This window comes from Scomber japonicus, chromosome 18 (assembly GCF_027409825.1).
Source record: "Scomber japonicus isolate fScoJap1 chromosome 18, fScoJap1.pri, whole genome shotgun sequence".
Lineage (NCBI taxonomy): Eukaryota > Metazoa > Chordata > Actinopteri > Scombriformes > Scombridae > Scomber > Scomber japonicus.
In genome coordinates this window covers 7,099,818-7,124,078 of record NC_070595.1, presented here as the reverse complement: position 1 = coordinate 7,124,078, position 24,261 = coordinate 7,099,818, and the positions used below count along the sequence as shown (strand labels likewise).

Genomic DNA, 24,261 nt, shown 5'->3' with positions numbered 1-24,261 from the left:
GTCTTGAAGCCTGCTGAGATAGATAATCCGGAACACAACTTCTCGACACTCATCTGACATCTGAATGGCTACTGAACAGCGTGGAAAATAGCCATCGGGAAATCCATCACAGACAGGGAGAAATAAGCGTATATGGACAGCTTAACAGCAGTATCGGTGTGAATTTAATAGCTCTTCTACTAAAGCGCTTGCTGTCTGGGGGCCGGCTTTCAAGTCTCAGATGTCAGAATGTCCGTCAAACACATGGTTGGTTCTCTATAAACAAGTTCCAGTCGACCAGAAGCCGCAAAACATTCAGCCCATCTCATTTAAAGGCCACTGTATGCCTTAAAACAGACTCAGGGATGAAGCAGCAAATGGAAGTGGAAACTGGATCTGTTCCATTCTATACACCAGATTAACAGGGGCACATGCCCGAGTCTTTTCTTCAAAGGACACTCCTTTGTCCTGACCTCAGTCCGTATCTCTGTCGTATTGACTCGTTTTGCAGTAGTTCTGCTTGGCTGAGTTGGTGTACAATAGTTCTGCACAACTTCCTTTCTCTTGCCAAGTGATTAAACAAAAATTTGAACTTGGCAGCACTTTGTTTAGCTGCCCGGCCCTGCAGAGCTGGGCACGCTGTTTGACAAGTGACGCCAGAAGCTCCAACAGAAATTGACCCTTTTATTCCATTTCTTTAACTATTTTATAAACACACCTTTTGTTGTTGTTTTTTTTTTATTTTATCTTTTGGGAGATAAAGATATCTAGTGTCAGAAGTTACTGTTTAGTCTCCTTTCCGTACTTGCTGGACTGGTAGCTGGCTGACTGGATGTTGGTCAACGCCTGGTCATTAAAATGAATGCTCTGGAGGACACAATCTGGGTGCTTTGTGGGGGGAACTATCGAGATGCACGAAGAGGATCACGAAAACGCACTTCCCTATTGTGAAAACCCCTCTACTGTGATCCTGTGACATGCATGATTGGGAAAGGCCAAAACCTCTTCCACAACATATTGTTCTGAGCCATAGCAGAAAATCAGCAGAGGTAAGCATCACAGGGGTAGCCCCCTTGTCCCAATAAACCCCAGCCCATGTGACTGTGTAATAAGTATAATATCTTGAGTGAGCAGGACTTTGCGCTGGTGGACGATCATTGAGACTCTCCATGGACACCTGAGCTCTTAGAGCTGGCACATGGCCAACGTGGGGAGTCAGGTCAGACTACTGCTGCCCCCAGTGTTGCTGTTTGAGCTGGCATTGCTGCCAGGCTGCTGCTGTGATTGGTTCTGGTCCAACGGCTGTCAATGTTTCTGTTGCCACTGGTGCAGCTGGTGCCGATGTGGCTGGTCCTGACCCGGAGACTACTGTTGTTTTTGCTGCTGATGCTGTTACCACTAGTTCTGCTGCTGATTCAATTTCTGTCACGGGTGATGCTGATGGCGCTGCTACAGTATCTGACAGGACTGAACCTAATAACATCAAAACATAGCTGAGGTTTGTGGAGAAAGAGATCCTCAAGTTACTGGAGTGACAGACATGGCCAAGGTTGACCATCTGGAGAGCAGCAGGGGCTCGTGATCCTGCCATTATGTTTTGGGCAAGGGCTGATGAGTACGATACGCAAGGTTGTAGCAGTCTGACTGCTCTATTAACCATGAAAAGATCCTCATAACTGGGGATCCTGATTTGATTACTGATATCATCTCAGACTGCAAGGCTACGGAATGTAAGTAACTTTTGCACACTTTTGATTTTACACAGCATATTGTTGGGCCAATCCAAAACTGTCTCCACACGCTACATTCACTGGTCTCTGCTTCTAGATCTATTATTAATAAATCCCAAATACAAAGATGTCTGAAGTTCTGAGGAATATTTCTGTACCTCATTGGACTTGTAGCTCGCTGTCTCTTTGCCAACTGTGTTCTTGGCACAAAGGTAACATTTCTACTTTGCCACATGGATAATTGCAATCAGATGCAAAACAAGAGCAAATTGCAATTACCTGCAAAACTGTATGGGCATGTTTGCGCTGTAATATCATTAGCGCAATATCTTGAATCGGACCTTGAGATGGAGCAGATAGCGGTTGCACGTGATGTGCAATTCATTGAGCTATCAAAGTCAATACGTAGGTTGTCAGTTACCTCAGAAAGAAGACAGACCTTCCCACAGTTGTTTGTATTACAAAGTAAATGACACCATAGTTACTGATATAATTAAATGACAATATGGCCCGATCATGGATCATACATCTATTTGGTGTTACTGTGCGCCTATCATGTAAATAAAAATCAACACCTACAGCAGGGCTCCCATTAACCTCAGATGTCACACGCAAATAATAAGAAGTATGAGAAAAGGTGAAAAGCTTATTTTGGCATATGGTGAACACTGAATCAACACAGCAAAACAAAGCAGCAAAACATTGTCTTTTTGCCAAAAAGGCAACTGAAAGGAAATCTATTTGAGGAGGTTCAAGTATCACAGGCCAAAATCTGATTTGTGTGTTGAACCAAAAATCTCTGATTTATAAATGAGATCAAGTCAATTTCTGACCAATATATTTTGTTGCTGTAGCCCACAAAAACAGACTACCACCACACCTTTAATGTTTTTCCCATAACAAACTCGACTGTGGCATTTAGTGCAAATTCCTGATTAAGTAAAGGTTGATCATTGCAAATCAACAAATTCCATTCGAGTGAATACAAAACACTGTTGTCGAACCATTTAATTGGTTAATTCGATGAGGAAAATTAAGTTAGCTACAACAATGCATGAAGCCAAAGTTCAGTCAGGAAAACTACCTTTTTATATCCTTGCCCTCTGTGATTTATGCTTTTGTACCCCGCAACTCAGTCAGATGACTGTGGACTTTCCAGTCTGATTCAGCTACTGACTCTTCAATCTTCATGCTGCTGTCACGCTTGACATAATTCCCTTTTGGGCCGCTGTCTGCTGTCATTTCAGTACTGTAACTTACTGACTACCTCCAACTAAAGTCAGGGACCACACAGATTGTGATCCAGCTCACATCCATCCATCCATCCATCCATCCGTCAGAAGCTCAGTCTTTTCTAATCTTAATCACTGTTCAAAATTCACAGTCATTTGTGGTTCCATAATTTCAGACAGGGATAGATTCAACTGATTTCTCCTATCTATTGTCTGGCAGATTTTGTTATAGCTAGCAAGCTAATTAAGCTAACATTAGCTTCATGAGTTGTTTGAAGGCTAAATTTCTTGTTTCAAGTCTCATGTTTTAAAACAAGAACCCTGTAGAAAGAGTCTTAATTATGCACTTATTAGCTACATACAATTTCTATACAATAATGTGCTGAAAGCTAAAGCTAAATGTATTCTACCTAAAAAATCAGCATCCTCATTGCAGTGTAGAGCTAGTTAGTCCTCAAATTAAAAATATAAGGAAAAATAACCCATACTGACCTGTTTAGCTGCTTAACTTAAATACTTGGACAAGCATTGTTTGTATTTGTAACACAGTATGTTTTACTTTTAACATTAAAAGAGAAAAGGCTTTTTAGGTTTGAGTACTAACCATTGTGTTTAGTGGTTAGTTGTCAAAGCCATCTGGCCTGACAAGTTTTGCTGGGGTTGTTGGAATGTTAACTTCCCCAAATTCAATCAAGAACAGAGTCGTTAACATTAGCCTAACGTTAGCTTAAACTTTGATATCGTAACATCAGTGACTTCCATACAGTGATACTACAGAGTGAATGTATTAGCTGTGAGCTGAGATGGAAAAAATAGCTATTCAAACTTGTAACTGTAATATCTCTCTTCAAGATGCGGAAAATTTCAAAGAAATAGACATTTTTGACAATCCCTACCTATGATTGGGTATCATTAAAAACAATGACGATACCAGTACCAATCCAAGTACCCTTAGAGCGATATCAATACCAACTGAGTACTTCATTCGATAGCCACCATGGGGATAGAAGCATAAAATTGTGACTTCACCACCACAGACGGGTTGTAGCTGCTGTTGCAGTGGGCCAATCACATGTTGCATTGAATCGAAGAATGCTTGGGTTGATTGGCTGTGAGCAAGTCCATACAGATACTCATATTTTCTAGCTCTGAGTGCAAAAACGATCGATTGCAGGTATTGTTTGACAAGAGATGTTTTGATACTATTACATTCTGACCAGCCCTAGCCATGATTGGACAATATCTATTCTGGGCAGGAGTTGAGCAAGTTAATTAATCTCTCATCACTTGTTCCCTATCGTGTGGAAGAATTTAATAAGTGGGAGATGTTCATTTTACCTTGCAACCCTCGCAGGTGATGCAGCGGTAGTGGTAGCCAGTCGCCTTGTCCCCACACACCACACATGGCTCATCCTTCTCCAGGTAGCTGGGGATGTACCCTGGAACAGAGACGCTAAGAGCTATAGGAGAGGAGGAGGAGGAGGTTGAAGAGGAAGACAAGATGGAATGAGAGAGGAGTAAACATCAAGGGAAGGGAGTATGGGCAGACGGTGAGGGTGATGTACAGGGTGTTCGGGGGGGGGGGGATTGAGGGATGAGATGAGTGGGTGGGGATGAGGAGGTGAGGAGTAGAGAAAAAGAGGGAGGAGGGGGGGCTTAGTGTTATCACAGGAGGCCTCAATGAAGCTCCTGTGCATAGCGGCCCCAAGAGACTTTGAAACAGGATGGAACATATAAGACTGGCAGTCTTTTCTGCACACATGGACCTGGTATCATGCCAGCTTATGAGGTTTATTATCCCAGAATTCATGAAATATGCTTTTCATCTTGACTGCTTCTTCTTTTATTTACTTTATTCCTTCCCTAATGAAATCGTACCCTTAGCCTCTTCATTATTTTATCTCACACTCATTATGAATGAAGCTTTCTTCAGATCTCTAACCTCTAAGCTGTCATGTTGTTGCACAAGGACTGACAGTCATCTGAGCATGCTCAGACAGGGTGTCCTCCTCCACTACACTGCACACCTTAAAGTTCTTAAGGAACACAGACATGCATTTGTATACCTCTTAAACCCCTCTCCTCCACCCATACACACACACAATTTGTCGCACACATGAGCCAACCACCCACTCACAGTTAGTCACAATCGCACAAACAAACACACACCTTAAGGTTTCTGGAAAGCACTCAGGGGGAAGATTTTATGTGAGTGGATTTGACATCTTATTATACTACTGAAGCCATATGAAAAAAGTAGATCCTGAGCAAGACATGTGAAACCATTTGCAACTGTCTGCCATCATCACATGCTTTCTCTAAGAACAAATGGAGGCAGCTTGGCTTGTAAGTACTCCCCAGAACACTCACATTCATTTAAAAGTGACTTAGGTGAAAGGTGTAACATGTGAAAGTCTTTCATTTAAACTCCTACACATGCAGAGTTAATAATAAAAACTATTTTTAAAGTTTTGACTTACAATGCTCCTCTATCCTCCTCCTCCTATATTTAAACTCCTATATTTAAAAGAGTGCCTGGTTAAGAGTTCTAGTGCCAGTTTCTTATAACTTGACCCACATTTGTATACTGTTAATTGTAACTGAAGGAAACTGTGAAACGACACAACTGAGATTATTTTTCATCACGGCAGATGTATGTTAAATTCTCGTGTCTGGTTCCGCTCCAAGCTGCGGTTGCATGTGATTTATCGTGTGATCACTTGAGAGCTGCTCTTCTTTTACACTTCGCTGGAGGCTAGTGTGTGTGTGTGTGTGTGTGTGTTTGTGTGTGTGTGTGTGTGTGTGTGTGTGTGTGTTTTTCTTCTCACAAATATGTTGTTGTTTTCACTAATAGAATAGAGATGTTTTAATCTTAAATTGGTTCTTTTGATACACAGCAAAAAACTGCCTCACCATCAAACCTAAAAACAACTGCTATCACTTTAAAATGATTGTTGTGTGGAAGTCATGTAATTATATTGAAAGCATAAACATACCTGTGTTTACTTGGTTAAAAAATGTTGACTGTACCTTTTTAATTAATTTTTTTTCCATCTTTGATTAACCATACTGGATAAGTCACAATTGTTAATATTGTATGACTAGTCAAAATGTCTCCTAATTGGAGTTTAAAACTAATTTTGGTACCAAATTTGTCCAGTTTGGTTGTTCAGTTCTGTTCCTTATGAATCTCATCTACCTCTGTACTTAAACACACCTTATAAGCTCAGGCTTTGGTGAGTAGGTGAGCCAATTTATATCCAACAAAGCCTCTGAAGGAGAAATATAAAATGTTGAGGAGGAGATTATCATAGTAATGACACTTGGGACACCATTTGAAGCCCAGGGGGAGCCAGCTACAAAGTGATGGGCTACACTGAACACTGGCCAAATCCTCCAGCAACATCAAAAGACCGAGCGTCCTACAAATAACCTGTGTGGAACTGGGCTTGCTCGGGTCTTAGCGGTGAGAGAAAAACACAGAGGTGAAGACAGATAAATAGAAATCTCTTACCAGACATACTCTTCACCGAACATTGGCTGTTCTTCCTCTTTCTCTTTGGCACATCTGGCCACCTGCGGAGGGGACGAGAGGGAGAAGATGAGGGCAGGAAGAGAGAGAGGAAGACAGGAAGAGATCAATGTTACAATGTGGAAATAGATAGATAAATGTATAAATAATGTGATAAAACACTATTTATTTGCTACTTAACATTTAATTTCAGTCTCTGAAACTACGTGGAAGAAGAAGAAGAAGAAAAAACTTAAACATTAAAGCCGACAAGATCACTTAAGCGATAAACTGATAATCAAAATTGACTCATTTCAGCACTCACTGTCAAGCATCACGATATCAATACATCCCACTTAAACTTAAAGGTACAGCAGCACAACAGGCTGTAAACACAGTACTGACAGATCATATATAAGATTGTTATGGCACGTTAGCAAATCTGTTTACACGCCCAATACACACGGACCAAAATTAGCATTTAAATCATTTGGAGTCATGCTTCTGATCACTTGATGAGCATCTGTTTTGGTGCCCGATAGCTGTTCACTAGCTAGTGGCTAACTTTAAGATTAAAAGAGAGCAAAATTTGCAGCCTGAAAACCAAAATAATGCCCTAAAAGACACTAAAATGCTACATAGAGCTAGGCCTGTCATGATAACTGCTTTTGTTGGATGATATATTGTCTTAGAAATAATCGTGATAAATGATATTGTCATTTGAAGATCACTTTATACCACTGATATGATGATAATATAATAGCATAATAATGCAAGGGGGTGGGGGTGCTGTCAGGACAGTTATTTACCTTTAATTCCATATAATATTTTCCATATTTCTGAGAGTACGTTTGATGTGATGCATATCTGTCCGGTGGCCAGTTTGATCTAAACAGTTCTCTGTGATGCTAATAGTGTTGGAACTATTGATGGCTAGTACATGACTGACTGCTTACAGACTGTCTCAGTTTAACTGCTAAACTTTCCACATTAACAAGTGAAATAATTGAATAAGTGAAAATCTCCTATATAAAAATAAAGGGAATGAGCTTGTGTTGGACTGCTTGTGCCTTTAAGTTTGCTTGGGTGAAGATAAGACTCTTTTTGAGCGGCTTAACTGCGAGAGTTTTACAATATTATACATAAATATGACCCTGTTTTCTTTGTGAATATCTTTGTGGATTCATTTGGCTTTGTTCTATATGTATATATAGATATGTATATGTAATTAAAGGCTAGTACACCTAGTACTTTCAGTGTCTATTCGGATTACTGAGGAACTAAACGAATCATACCACCAATGCTTCACATGCATGGATAAACACATGTATGTACGTACTCTACAAATATGTACACCACACACACACACACACACACACACATACTGCAGGATATAAATAATTCCTTCACTCATCTTTCCCCTCATCCTATCTTTTTTTATAATTCTCGATCCTTCCTCTTTTCTCACTCTCACAGGATCGAGTCTGCATCTGCTCCTGGCAGCAGATTTGGATTACCGTCCTCTCTCTCTTTTCCTCTTTTTTTTCTGTCTATCCCAATGTCTGGCTGTTTGCTCCACACCCCTCCCATTCTCAATTTTCCCCTTTCTCCCCCACAAACTCTCTCTCACTCTCTTTTTCTCTTTCTACCCCTCCCACTTTAGCTACTGCCTATTTCTTTCTGCCGGCTCTATCAACTTTCTGTCTTTCCTCCCAGTCATTTCTGCTTTCTCCTTCTTCTCCTCTGCCACATCCCTCTCCTCCTCTACCCAAAACTTTTATCAGCAGTATTAGGTAACATCAGTACCACCATCCTCTCACCCCTCCCTCTCTCTCTGTAGCTGTCAAATCCACTCTCCTCTTCCAACTACCAAAAAAAAAAAGAAAAATCCTCTGACGTCTCTTTCTCAGTTCTTGCTGCTCTTCACGCTTCAGCAAACTTATTAATTTTATTGCTGTGCACATGTTCAGGCAGCAACACGGTGGGAAACCGTCTACTCTGGCTGCCGATCAATGTGAGGTGAAAGAACAGAAAAACCCATATGAATATTTCTGCATCAATTAAAATGAAAATTAGTGTTTGTGTTGACAGATTTACAGTATGTCCAGCATATGTTCAAACAACTTGAGGGAGGGCAGGTAAAAATTATCTTCAGGAAGTCTAGTGTCCATTTTTTGAAACCCTTTAAAAATAAGTTTCAAAGCAAAGCAGAAATACAGTGAGTATTATTAGTTACTGTAGTATCAGTGTAATGAATACTCTAATACTACAATCTACAGTGATAAAAAGTACACATCTAAATAAAACAGCAATGGTGCTTTTCCACTATACAGTTCTAGCACTACTGGGCTCAACTCGGTACCAGGAACGACCTTTTCCATTACTTCATAGTACCTACTCAACGTGGACGGGGTCGTCATAGCACGGCTTTGCAAAACTGCCGTGCTTTAGTTTTATACGTGACACAAACAAACAATGGAGGACATGGAGGCGGTAGTGTACTTGCTGCTCGGCCTGTGCCTTTTGTCATACACAAAGCAAGAGAAGAGAGCTGAATCGCTCTATCAATTTAAAAATGCCTGGTTTGATTCTTGAGTGGGACGGCTCATGACTCTTCCACTGATGATACTCTGACTGACACTCTGTTGATGTCACATTTAGTATCGGCTTGGCTTGCTTGGAACCTCCCCAGAGCACGTTCTAAAAAAGTACCAGGTACTATCCGTAAAAAAAAACAAGCAAAAACAAATGGAGTCGAGTCGAGTATAGCCGAGTAGTGCTAGAACTTTATAGTGGAAAAGTGCAACAAGTGACGATGTAGAACTTAAAGCGGTATTAACTCATTGTTGGCCACTTGGGGGCAGCAGAACCAGCGAAAAAAGACTGAGAAGTGAAATTGTCGGCTAAAAACAATGATGACACACAGCAACACTTAGCCTGGGTATACCCATGCTCTCATTCCAGCGAGATTTAGCACACAATCTACTGCTGCTTCGAACAGTTGCTGCAACTCCATGGTCGCCATGCTGGATTTAAACAGAGTCGCTCTGCGGTTGTTATCTTCTGGAGTCTGCCTCTCCGTTCTTTGATTGGTTCCCTCTTTCAGGCGAAAATGTTGTCTTGGTGGCCATGCTAACTTTCTGAGCGAAGTAGAATCTTGCTGGAATGAGAGCATGGGTATACCCAGACTAGTGTTAGCTAGGCTAAGCAACACTATCATAGTGTTATAATTTACCTGACATGTCTAAGTTTCTCTCATTCACTCTCATTGAAGCTCTGTTTTAGATATTCAATTCCTGAAGGAAATAAAAGGCTCTATTCTGTTCACTAGCTAGTTGCCAACTTCGTCTGCTACTTGTAGCTGAGCAGCTAACGTCACGAGAGTTTATCATTTAACACTTTTGAAACAACGGCTCTTTGATTTCAGACATACAAAAGTAGGCTTCTCATTTCTGGTCAGCAACCGTTGCTTTAGCCAGCTGAAATGACAATTGTCACTGGTAGACTTTTTAACAAGCTGGAGCTAATTAAGCTAACATTAGCTTCGTGAGTTGGTTGAAAACAGCGTCTATGGCTGTCTTTAATGTTTTCAGGGTTACTACTGCAGGTAGTAAGCTAGTTTGCCAGACAAGCTAATGTTTGAAGCTTAAGTTAGTAGATAACCATACTGAATAAAGAAAAAGGATCAACTATACATGAAAAGATGCCTATATAACTTTAATTATAAAAACACATCAGTTCATATTGGAAATGGTAGCATATCCCATATGGTAGCATTAAAAAGACATTGTGGAAGACTGTGATGCAAGCTGCTACAAGGCTCTGAATGGTGATATAATTACAGTAACATATGACAATGCTATGGTTACAAAGACAGACACAGGAACCACTCTATGGCTCCGTCCTGAGGGCATCAGCTGAACGATCATCAGCAGGAAGATGCTGTGTTGTGGTGGGCGTTTCAATAAATAGGAGGTTTGTTGTTTACTTGATGACTTCTTGGAATCACTGACCTCCATTATAGCAACTGATATCTCCCTCACAATGACAAAAGACAACAAAGAAGAAGGCACATTCACATCAGCTGATAGCCAGGCTTCAGGCTGCTTCTAAACAAATAAGGCATCACACTCATTTGAACACAATGTACTACTTTGGGGGACTTCCCTACAAATTACTTTAGTGACAAGAATGACAGCAACAAATAAGTTTATGAAAAGTACTTGAAGAATCATGTGGATAACTAGATGATTTGTTTTATTTGAGAAGGGCAGGCATTTTATTAGATAAAAGTAATTTAATCATTTGGAAATCTAATTTGTGGACTACTAATAAATATTTCTAAAACAGTGGGGGACGATAATGCAAACAGAAATAGAGGCTTCTTAAATGCACTTACCACACACAGGCAGTTCAATTTCATACCTCATCTGTTGTAAATGTGTTGCAAGCGGTGGTACACACGTGCACTCACACACACAGAAATAGATTCAAACAAATACACCAACCTGTTGATGCAGTACGGCTGTAAGATATGCATGTTGTTCCCTTTGCAGTAATTTCAGAAGCAGAGCAGAAGCAGAAACCCAGCAGCTCTTTTTTTGCTGTTTCAGCCTCCTGGCAGTCAGTAGACTTTAGTGAGTTACATGTGTCCCATTCAGCCTGGTTTACATGATATCAGACGGCTGTCACTCACAGCAGATGACTACAGTCTGAGTGTGGCTAACAGCTTTCGTTGATGTATAAACCTCCGAGAGGAGATCCTTAAATCTCTGGCCACCCGTACGGTAAACTGCCCTCCTGGTGACCTGTACGCTCAAGTCGATCCCACTCAAAGTACACTAGAGCCTCAAGCTGTAGCTGTTAGCTGAGATGTCTGAGGCAATAGTCGCTCTCTGCCTCAGACTGGCTGCTGGGAGGAACGGCTACTCTGTTTATTTCCAACTCCCCCCTCCCTCTTTCTCTCCCTCTGCCTTCCAGTTGCTCTCGTCCAGCCTCCCTTGCCATCCCCTTGTCTCCCTCCCTCTCTCTCCCTTCTGTGTGTGTATGTGTGCGAGTGTTTTTCAGCATGTGTTGTTCCTCACCACGTGACATGCTCACTATCATCACAATACACCTCACCATTCTCCGGTCTACCTTGCACAAAGGTAAATGTTAGGTTGGATCAGACAGTGGGATGAACTCTTGTGGTTGAGCTTAGGTTAAGGTTAGAATTTTGCAAATTGTCCCTCCGGCTGATCCAATATAGCACCAACCTTTGTACATCGCCCCTCACTCACTCTCTATCTCTCTATCACTTCCTGTCCCTCGATTTACTTCTCTCTTCCTAACTAACTTGCCTGTCTTCTTCCTCCAGTCTTTTGCTGTCCTCTATCTGTCTCTTGTCACCTGTCATCCATGCTGGTATTTTTATACTTGACTCTTGTCACTTTTCTTCCTTCATATCCTCTTTACTTTCTCCCCCTCCCTTCTATTTTGCTCTTTTCATTTTGTACCCCAGGAGAAAACAAAGCAAAAAAAAAGAAAAAGAAAAGGCTTTGCTTCTCTACATTCAAACTCACTTAAGCCTTAATGCTAACTTGGTTACATAACAGCAGGCTGATGCAGTCTCCCCAGTACAGCTGAGTGAAGTCTTATGAGGACACAGAGATGCTTGATAACTCATCAGTTGAATTAGATTGCACTGTGATCTCTTTTTGCTCCAGGCGTAATCATAACTAGTTATTTATGGAGCTTTTTTTCCCTCCTATTTTTATTAAAGAGCGTGTTCTTTCAATTTGAGAACACTATTTATTGATTTCACCTTCAAGTTTTGCAATTCTTTTCCTCAAACTCTGCCCCTGCACTCAAATAGCCCCAGCCTCCATGTAGATTTGCTCTGCTTCTCCTCAAACAAACCCAGTCTCACATCAAAATGTGTGATAGCAACACTGGTCCACAGCACAAAACGCATTAGTTTCACAACAATGGTTCTGAAATTGGGAGATTCTGTCTACTCTAACAAACATAATGACAAACACTCTTTTTATTCTCAATAGAAAATGCTATATTTTAAGATAGTTTCAGCATTAAGAGTGAGAAATGTGCATTATATTTTCATAATCTTCATTCAGTAAATATTTCTGATGTCTAATTTGTCAGTTATTACAAAGATTCTTGCAGTCATTCCATTGTTGCTATGGCGGTTGCTATTGTCGATGCTATTGCTGAAACCATATACTCGCATGCAGTTTGAATCATTCTCTTTGTGTTGTGTAGTAATCTGAGCCGTTTTATATATTATTTGTGTTATTTTATGTAACTGTTCGATTTGTTTTAGAGCGCCACAGGTATGAATTGAATTTGAAATCCAGATTTGGCTGACTGGAGCATCCGCTGCCTGGGACTATTTTCCTCACTGTCAAAGTGTTAAGGTTGTCTTTTAGCTGAACATTTCTCAATATAAAAACACAAAACTGTCCTTGATAACTCAACAGTACGACTCCAACAGTAGGTTAATGTTAAGGCCATCAGTATTAATTCTTTCCCTGACAATTCTGAGAAATACTGTAAGGTTTTTTTTTCTGGTCAAGTTTTGATATGGAACATTCGATTACTTTTTTGGGTTGCCTGCTGTCAAATTGCCTCTGATTGTCCAACCTGAAACCAAACAAGACTATCTCTGTTAAGAAAAGGTGTTTTATTGCCTGTGATTGTAAAATATGACATTTAATTTGATCTTTCCAAGAATATGTGGCTGTCTTCCTTGAAGCATAGAGTCTTCCTCAAATGAAACTGAGCCATGTCATCGATAGTGTGTGTTTGTGTGTGCATGTGCATCACATCCCCTACCATGGTCATATAAATAGGATGAAGAACCCTAACCCTATTACTATCAATCCGCAAATAGGTTTTAAAATTTAAATTTTATTTAAACATTACTTTTATTTCATTGTTATTATTATAATGACCATACTTTTATCTTCTGAACTTTAATCCTTCCATGTTAGGTTAGGGTTTTCGCAGCAAACACCAAGACACATTCTTTGTATGCTCGCATTGGCTAAAAAAACAGATTCTAATTGAATGGACTATGTCATGCTAACATTAAATACCAAAACCAAGAATCATAAAGATACAAAAAATCACTAAGGTTGTGTAAATAGTAGTCTATGCATACATCTGCATTTGATGACTTTTCAAACCCTAACCCCTTACCCTTACCTAACACTTCAGGCATTCCTTGTCTTTTGATGTCTTTTGGAATAAAAACAGTTAATATACTGTACCAGTGTCTGTATTTTTTACTTTAATAGCTACATATAATAGTAGCCATATAGCACAATGGTCACTAGGCGGTATACTGGTGGAGAAAACAACGTCACTTTCATGACTCAGAAACGCGAGTCTAGTGGATTGTCAAAGTCAAGGACCTCAAGTATGTTTTTTATTAGAATGGTGCTATTATTTCCTACTTCAATATTTCTTCAAACGCCTATAAAATCCCTTTTAGCTGCTAGAGAACATTTAACATGAAGTACTCAAGCAAGAAGTGTTTAGTTTCATTAGCTTAACACTGATCAAAGGAGTGGCCAAGAAGAGGCCATTGGACTCAATGGCCTTAATGACTGTTCAATGGAAACTCAATGACTGTTCTTCTACTGGAGGAATTACTACTTTGGAAAACACATTAACCTGCAGTTTTCAAGAGGTAAACATGGTAGATGTTTTGAAACATAAGAAACAAAGAGAAATCTTTCTAAAATATAATAAAATACAAAAAACTTAGCCTATGGATACTCTCCTGTCTGTAATATAAGCCTGTTTGAAATCTGCTTCTCTCTGCAATTTAATACATTCATTCTCAAATGTTTGACAATCTTTGTACATAGTTTGCACCAATTACACTGAGGACAGGCAGAGCAGAATCCTACGGAGACAGTTCCCATAATGAAAACCCCGGAAATAACCTGAGATGTGATGGAGGTCAGCCACCAACAATGAATGACATTAAGTAACAAATACAATCACTGTTTAAATAGATAGCTAAATAGTGTACCAGCCTATCAAACATTTATATGCAACTACAAGGCGAGAAGGGACATGAGGACAACAGTTGGAGCAGCAGGACTGCAACGTGAGCGCTTCAGGGGTATTATTCACAAGACACAAATTCCTCAATGAAGAAGGAGTGGAACGATGAGCCAAAACTCAATCTTTTCAATATGATTTGGGGTGAAGAGTGCAGTTGTAGGTGAGGAAAGCTTGGCGTAAACAAAGTGACTTTTGTAGTTGTTAATCCTTTTGGCATTAGATTTGGTCAAAAGTTCATCCTCTCTAATGTTTATTGCTTCCAAATAAAGGTTCTTCAATCGTTAAATAATGTTATCTGACATTCACAGCTCAATAATGAAGAAAGAAAAGATGAACAAATATTTTTTTCCCTCTTAAAATGATTTGTCAAGAATTGTTTCAGAGAAAATGTCACTTTTATACAAAGGATGAACATTTCCTTTTGGATTCATCTTCTCTCTTCTTTTTGTCTCCTTTCATTCCACTCCTTTATTTCCTCCCCTCACTTCCACTAATGTCGCTACCATTATACTAACAATGTCACCCTTTTGTCAAGCCTTGACTGAGCACTGACAGTTTTAGAAACACCTCAAGGTAAATTCCACAGCGTCAGCTATCTGTCAGATGCTTCAGAGTTAAAAAGTAGAAAATCACGTTGCTGCTATTAGGCACAATGGGTAACCAGTTGGTTGCAGGGTGTCACAAACTAATTGACCATGTCATCTGTAGTCATGTGTAAGAGTTCAAAAGCTTTCATGGCTGTGGTGAGTCATTAGCTTAAAAATGGGGTCTGACCTCAGTTACTTTGAAAGGCTTCATCAAAATTTTGAGCATGAGAAATCCATTTCCTGCTGTCTGTCTTTATTGATCTTTTGCTATTCCTTTCATTGCATATCTTTTAAAACCTGACTTATTAGTATGTATTGTTGTTAAGTACTCTATATTGTGTTGTGACATTATTTTATTGGTAGATGTGTACTTTATTAGCCTATTACTAATGTTATGTACCATGAATTGTATAATCTATATAATTACATTTTCATTTTAGATTGCCTTTGTAACACCCAGTAAGAGAAATCAGTTGAAATCAGCCTATTAAGATAATTTTGGCTAATTTACAGTTCTTTTTTCTGTTGAGCAAATGATATACACACATATACAGATATAATATTTTGTAGTACGTGTTGGCACGCTAGTGTAGCAAAATGCTACTGTATAGCCTTTTTTTCCCTAGAAGTCAAAGGCAGCCACACTGAATGGATACAGTTGTATTAGTATGTAAGTATAATCGTAATAGTAATATAGGTCTGCAAGCACTTTAAATGAATGGCAAATATACATAGTCCAATATTGAATGTTGACGTTGTGTTATTTTTGCTAAGGGTCCTTTATAAATAGGAGTTTTGTTCAGACTTTAGTTTTTCTGTGACCGTTACGTTCTCTTTTTTGACAGGACTCTCATGTATGTATGCTAAATATGAAGCTACCATGAACAGCCGGTTAGCTTAGACTTGAAACGGGAGGAAACTCTATCGAAATGGTTAGGTCTCACTTTTAAATTTAGTTAGGTTTTTTGCATGGATAAAACAAACACAATATAAAGTGTTAAATAAAGAGCTTTAGAGGTGGTGGTAGGTAAACTTTGTTACCTTTGGACACAGCACAGCTAGCTGTCTTCGTGCTTAATTAAGTAAACCAACTTTTCACATTTACGATACATGAGAGCTATATCAATCTTCTCATCAAATTCTCAACATGAAAGCTAACTATTCCTTTAAGAATATAGGGTTTTTATAATATTTCTTTGAGCTTGAATGTGCACTTTCATATCACAGCTCAAGAGGTCTAAGTTGGCTAACTGTAGCTTTAACAGCTTTTATGTTTTTGCTGAGTATCACTGAAGAATTGTAGAAATCTTACTTGCTTACTTTTAATTTATTTTATTTTATTATGTTTTTCAGGCATTTTTGTCTTTATTCGAGAGTCCATGGCATAGGGGCGTACAGTAAACCGGGAGAGAGAGGGGAATGACATGCAGCAAAGGTCCCTTGCCGGAGTTGAATCAGGGATGCTGCGATTATCACGCGGTAACCACTTGGCAACCAAAGCACTCCACTTATTCTTAATTTTAAGCAAATAATGTTTGAACTCTTTAGTTGGTTATGTAGAGCATTGTAATTTTAAGCCAGGACTTATGAGGGAACCACAGCAAGCACAGCACTGAAGTTGGGAGCTGAGGACAGCCAAAAAAAAGTCAGCCACAGAACACTAGCGAAGAAAAAATTGTATACTATTTCTGTTCGTCAAGGTACATAAGAAAAGTTATCAAATAGACATTAAGAGTACAACACTTGCATGAAGCCGTCCACCATTGCTGTTATTGTCATTGTCTCAGTTGTAAATGCCATGGATGAAGGAATGTGACCACCAGTGGCCGTCTGCAGGCCTTGTGGTATACTCTTCTGGAACATATCCACTCATGATATTCTAAATGGCAAAGCTGTAGAACTTCCTGAGACTGCTTAAACCAAACTCCCTGATAGACTCACAGCTATGCCTTCTTAACCACAGTTCCTGAGTGTAGATCCGATGACAGGCTCAGACTTAGAAACGCTGACTCTCTTTTTCTGCCTCTGTTAATGAAATAAATGCTCGCCTGTAATCCACCAGCACCTGCTTGGTTTTGGGAGAGGTTATCTGCCTGACACCGCTGCGACAGATCTCTTTACATCTGCTCTACGGGCCGACACTCTGCCGCTGGAGATCAAGTCAACAACTGTTTCACAGTGACGCTGCAGGCATGTGTGGCCTCGCTCGCAGTCATGTGTCCAAACACAGGACATCGAGTACTCAAGAAGCCAACAAGACGGATTTACGTAGACATTTTTTTAAGTTGATTATGTTCAAAGAGTACACAGGCTCTCATGTGATGGATAACTCTCACGCTTCAATTAAATGGCATCCTGGCATTAAATTTAATTGGGGAGAAACCCTGCCTGCAACCATGACAATGTTATAACATACTGTTGTTTAGTCACATGAAGTCAGCTGGGGTGCAGAGTGAGTTCATATGTGTCTGTAGGAATGGTGGGAAGTCATGTGTGGTCATGTGATTAGGTGTTGAAAATTGCGCACAAAGGCCTCTCTAAATATTATCAGTGGTGTGAGCTGTTCTCTCCGCGAGGTGGGGTTAAAAGCACAATGTAGAGACAAGGTATAGTGTGGGTTTGTGTCATCAATGTCCCAGTAGAGGCTTCTGTCAAAAATCATGGATTGGTGGACTTTCAAGGTTGTGTTTTACAGTTCTGGGAACTCTGAGAACACAGAGAATTAGCTTTGTCACCCATCATTTTGAAATCATATCAAGAACATCAGTTATCTCATTGGATGCACATAGTTTCAATTTTGACCTTTCTGATTATTGAGCGCAGCAGCAAGTTGGAAAATCAGAGAGTTATATAATGCCCCAAGGTAACCCTGCCACAGTGTTTGGTGTCTTTGTTCTCATCATAGGGATGAGTATGAGGGATGCCTCATGATATCCTGACAAAAAGTGACAAGAAGTTTTATGGCCTCTCCTACCTAGTTTGACCATTTCTACAACATGTTCTGTGAGTACTCTATCAAGCACAAAACAGGGTGAAAAGGTGAAGTTGATCTTGAGCTTCATCTTCTCGATCACCATCATCATGAATGTCAGGGAAGTCAGAAAAGTCTACAAGTTAAGATTGGTCGTGTAAGTCGCGTATGTTCTCTGCAAAGTCCCTTGACCAAGTCACTGCATAATTGTATGTCACTGTGGTTGTCTGTTCTGGCACAGTGGCCATCTCAAAAGACATAAATATTTTGTTGTCTGATCCAGACATAAGCCACAACTACTGATTAATTTTGTCATTTGTAATGGTGAAACATTTATATAATTAATTATAGACTTAATTTGTAGGACATTAGGCCATTTACTACTATATTGTGGTTTTATTTCAAACACAGACAAAAACAGATTTGTCATAATCTAAAGATATCCAATCCAAAACAACGAACAATTCTAAGAAACAAACACCTGTCTGTCTTGAATAAAAGGAACATCAGGAAATATCTAATTACATCTCAGTATAAAAAGCTCCCACTACTTCCTTCATTGTTTGCCTGTCACACAGGTCAAAATGGCCAAGGTGAATTAGTACACGGCTGTTTGCTTGTGTTGTTTCAGCTAATGAACTCACTGTACTACAGAGGGGTTACTTGAGGATAAGGCTTTACTACCAGAGGAAGAATGGCCTTTTGAAAGTGTGTAGAGGAGGGATAAGACCTCTTTGTGCATTTTACCTACAGAGCCATTCTGTTGCTGGTAAAGTCATCCGTTTTTATAGGAAATATACATAACTGGCGAAGTGAGCATTCTCGCAAATAAAATGCTTCCCTTTCAAATGCCTGTACATACAGATAATGACGTTAAGTGACTTTTTTAATATAAAACAATTATGGTGTTGCTGCACGAAATCTTAATGTTGACAATGCTAATGCTAATTAGCAGGCATAATGTTTACAGTGTTCACCATCTTATGCTGTGTGTCAAATCATATAGTTCTGTTAGTACACTCCTTTGTAGTGCACTGTGTGCACTATGTACTATGTGCTATCGCACATTTACCGGAAATGATGAATAGCTAGTTAGCAAACTAGTCTTAGCATTCACATTATCAAATCATTACAGACTGCTAAATTAACCCAAGAAACTGATGGCTTATGTGACAACAGTATAGTGATGCTTAGTGCAAAAAACATATGTAACTTACATTTGAATAATGTGGCGATATTCACCATAGTTATAACTTCCTTGGCTGCCATTTCCTGTTTGAAAAGTGGTCCCTCCCCTTCTCATATAAAGCCAAGATGGTGACCGTTGATACAGAGAAGTGTTCATAGTTACACACTCAACTTTTTGACTGCTTTGAGTGCACCATCTGGGTACTTAGAGTGCACTGTATTTTCCCATACTTCTCAGTGTTAGTAAGGAAGTATGACATTGGGGACACTCCATTAGTTTAGTTTGTTAGCATGCTAGTGTTTGCTAATTAGCACTAAACACAAAATATGGCTGAGGCTGCTTTAGTCATAAATCAAGGTACAGGAAAACAATCCTTCCAACAGTTGTTGAGGTATGTAAAGACTTTAAACTTATATTTTGTTAGTACCAAAGGGAAATCAAAATGTTACAGCAGCCAAACATGAGGTAAAAAATGTAGAATAAACAAATATAGGCTAATCCAAGGCTAAATTAAAATAACTAAATAAACTATCTCAGATAAAAAATAAATATAACAGAAAATGTAGAATGGTCAGGTAGACATAAGGAATATCTAACCTAATCTTTATTTCTTTAGCTTTTACATAAATCTCATAAAAAGAGCATAATCTAGTCATTTGATAACTTAATCAAAAAGTCAAAATTAAACTTCCGTATACTAACTGATGTCTAATTAGCTCTTTGCAGGCCGGTGTCTGTACTTGTCCAAAGATTGTTTGATAGAGAAGGAGGCACCACTCTGTGACTTCATTCAATGATTGTGAGACAAGTATTTTTGCAGTATTATACAATCATTTATATAAGTCAGACTATAATAATAACTATAAATAATTTCCATTATTTGGGGGAATTAGGTCATGAAAACTAAAAGAGGACGTGTATCAACAAGAAGGCTACACTTGTTATTTCAATGTAATAATTATTTAATATCTTCTACCATTCTGTTATGTACACATGTACTACAGGGGATTTAATAAGGGACTCCAAAGGATTCAACTGATATTGGATTTATAATCAATAAAAAGCATCAAACCTCACTACTATAAAAAACTATTTTAATTCAGATGAATTAATTGAAGTTACCATTGGGAAATAAGCCTGGATCAAAGATTGGGCCCTTCAGCAATGTCCTCTCCCCCCACTCTGATGACTCAGTGATGCCCAGACACCAACGATTAGTATTCTGCATCACAAATGGCTACAAAGGGATATCCTAGCACAAAAATACTCATTTGCTATTTAAAATAAAGCTCTTACAAACACTTTAACACACATTAACATATTAATGCTAACACACACACGCGCGCAGACACACACAAACAATCCCTCTATTTAGATGTTAATTGAATTGCAGTAGTCGAAGCCAACTGTCTCCTGTGATATTCAGAGGCTTCACACTGCTAATTCTGACGCACACACACACACACACAGAGAGAGAGAGAGACACACACACACACACACACACACAGAGAGACACACACACGCACGCACGCACGCACACACACACACACACACACACACACACACACACACACACACACACACACAAATAGTTACCCACACACACAGACACAAAATTCTATTTCAGCATCCCACATTCAGCTTCAGGCTATGTGAAGTTTTGCATCAGTGTGTGTGTGTGTGTGTGTGTGTGTGTGTATGTATGTGTGCGCGCGCCTCTATCCAGAATGCTGTGTGACTCTGAAATCACAGAGGGGAGGGGTCAGGGCATGAGGCAGCGCTCGCAATAACACGTGCATGCTTAGTGACACAGTGAGAAACACACACACACACGCACATGCGCACAAAGACAAAGCGACAATCCCCTGTTGATGTCACATACTGAGGCGTCCTGAGCTGTCCTCTGCTTTCTGTGGCTCCATCTGCCTTCATTGCTCCTAATCCAGCTCTCTCCACTACACTAATCCACACTCGCGCACACACACACACACACACACACACACACACACATACACCTATAGCTGCATAACATGTGCATACACACAGAAACACACATTTCTGCTGGCAGAAAAACAAATGAGCAACAACTTGGAATGAGCTTTAGTGCACTAATTAAACACACATCCCCCCTCCAAAATCTGTACAAACAACTGAAGCCCTACATACACACTTTTCCTAGATATGAGCAGCATCACCATCATTATCAACTATATTCACATGAAGTAAAAGGATTCAATGAGGAACTGTCAGCTTCCTCAAGGCCTGAGATAAATATGAAAGTATCACTACACTTAAATCATTCTTTATTAGAATGAAGTCAGTAAGTGTGATTATATTAATTCTATCTATCTCTATTGGGATGTTGTTCTATTTGTGGTGCGTGTAACAGTTAAGTGAAGGATTTGTAATCTTCAGGGACAACATGTGCTAAATGCACAACAACACAACACATCTCAGTTTAGTGTATTAGCACGCTTACATTAGCTCATTTCAACTAAACAGGATCTACAGCAGAGGATGATGGGAGAATGTCATTACTTTTGAAGGTATTTGGTCGTGACCTAAAGTTTTGGGGACATAAAAAAGTGAATATAATGATTATTGTGATAGTGAAAAAGCCAAGGCATCAGCTAGGTCTGTCACAATAACTTTTTTAATTGGATGATATATTGTCTCAGAAATAATTGTGATACACAATATTATTGTCATTTGAGGATAATTTTATACCATTAATATAATGCCAATATAATAGTATAATAATACAGTACAAGGGGGGCGATTCATCGTCTGAGAAACATAAATGTCATCTTAAATCCATCAGATAGTTCTACCTGTTTTAAAGTCCTTAGTCATTAGCTGCCTGTCAGTTCCCATATTCACTTTCATTCTTTCTCTTGTTTTTAAAGCACTTTACAGTCTTGCATCAGTCTACACGTCTCACATGTGTACAGTCTGTGAACCAGTACAGCCCCTCAGCTCCTCTGACATGAGTGTGTTAGTTGTTCCAAATGCATGACTGAAACCTCTGGTGAGGCAGCTTTTAGCTTTTCTGCTGTGAGCTGCTAGAACAGTAAAGCCTGAGGATCTGACAGCAGCTGTAAGTGTTGAAATCTTTAAACAAGAAGTGAAAAGCTGCCTATTCAGCCTGCCTTCTGATGGACAATGATTTACAGACATTAGTTACTTTATTTTATTCACTTTTTAAAAATCCTATTCATGTTGTAAAATTGGGTTTTGATTTGATTATTATTGATATAATTCCATATTTATTTCTCTTTGTTTTATGTATTTTATCTAGTTTTTAATGACATTTTTATTTCGCTCTATTTACTTTATCATTACTATTATTATTGTCTATTTTATTTGATTACAATTTAATCATTTGTATTTCTTGTGTGTACTAGTTTCAAATTGTTTCAGTGTTTATTGTCTACACTTGTTCGTATTCTGTCAAATTTTAAGGCACATTTTTACAGTGTGGTAAAAACATACTTGCCAAAGTACAAAACTAACCAGAATCCACCACACAGTGCATGACCAGTATAGATCAATGATGGAATCAGAATTTAGATTATTTACTGAAGTAACAGTAGCAAAACTGCACTATAAAAAGATTCAATTATAAATAAAATGACTATATTTTACATAAATACAGAGGTATTAACAGCAAAATCATATCAAAGACATGTATGTTAGGGTTAATACTGGCAAATAAAGACCTGGCATAATTAAGAATTAAGGAAAATAAATGTATGTATTGTTTGACATATTCTAGGACAGAATATGGACTGTGTCCTTTTCCTGGAGGTGAACACAATCAGAGTGATGCATGGTCACAGGATGGATAACGTGGGATTTAACTCGCTTGGTGTTTGTGTTCCTCGTCTTCATCGCCTCTGAACTCAGTCTGTGAATTTATTAAATGAAGCGGTGACATGGTTGTGTGTGTGTGTGTGTGTGTGTGTGTGTGTGGAGCGGAGAGAGCACAGATGGCAGCGTGACGGAGTGTTCTGCCTTCCAGTTTACCTCCCAAAACTCCCTGATGTCCTGTCCTGTCCATCCCAGCATCCCTTCATCCATCCATCCCTCCCTCCATCCCTCCCTCCATCCATCCAGACAGACAGCACAGACTGCAGTTTTCTTCTAATATATATGTAAAATAGTTCCTAGAACTTGTCCATAATTCTACAGAGAGTGTTGTATGTTATGAAGTATGTCATGAATTGCTTGTGTCAAGACTCAAAGTATATGAGTTTGTAGGGTTGTTGTTGTGAGGTTTTGATGCACTTCTGCATCGATGTACACTTTCATCAATCTATCCATCCATCCATGCCTGCAGCTATTCTTTCATCTACCAGTTCTGTCAAATCCAGCATTAATCTCTGCTTTTCCTTTCATGTTTACATCAAAGATGGACACACACACACACACACACACACACACACACACACACAGACAGATGTACAGTCCATCACATTTCGGTCTGACACACACTCCTCTCTCTCTGTCTCTCTCTCTCTCTCTCTCTCTCTCTCTCTCTCTCTCTCTCTCTCTCTCTCTCTGTCTCTCTCACCCTTTCTCATCTCCCTCTGATGAGTTGCTATCCTGCTTGTTGGACAGTGGTTCCATTCAGCCTCAGCCCCGTCAAGCAGCCAATCACAGGACAATGAGGCGGACCCCGACCTCGCCAGCCTGCTCAGCATTCGCCGGCAGACACTTCAATAGACAGCCATCTGAAAATCTGAGCAGCCGTTGGCTGGGAGGAGCACGGTGGGCGGGACATCAGTGGAGGCAAAAGAAAGCTGGGGATAGACAATAAGGAATAGACATTAATCATTTCATTATAAAAACATTACTACAATGCAACCATGTACATGTTCTGTGTTTACATGTCGTCTACTTCTTAATTGTGTTGTATGATTTTGACACACTGTTTGTGTTCAGTACAATGTGTCTATTTAATCATGATGTCACATGCTTAGACTTCAG

At 39.4% G+C, this 24,261-nt stretch overlaps 1 protein-coding gene across 1 annotated transcript in view; it reads right to left on the bottom strand.

The window, feature by feature from the left end:
- LOC128378446 (thyroid hormone receptor alpha) overlaps positions 1 to 23,955 on the bottom strand; it is a 35,125-nt gene extending 11,170 nt beyond the window's left edge. Inside the window, exons 1-3 of the mRNA XM_053337964.1 lie at positions 23,846 to 23,955; positions 6,456 to 6,517; positions 4,280 to 4,401 (exon numbers count right to left, since the gene is read on the bottom strand). Coding sequence (XP_053193939.1) covers positions 4,280 to 4,401; positions 6,456 to 6,517; positions 23,846 to 23,901 — 240 coding nt within the window. The 5' untranslated portion in view covers positions 23,902 to 23,955. The remainder of the gene's footprint in view (positions 1 to 4,279; positions 4,402 to 6,455; positions 6,518 to 23,845) is intronic.
- Positions 23,956 to 24,261: the final 306 nt, after the last annotated feature.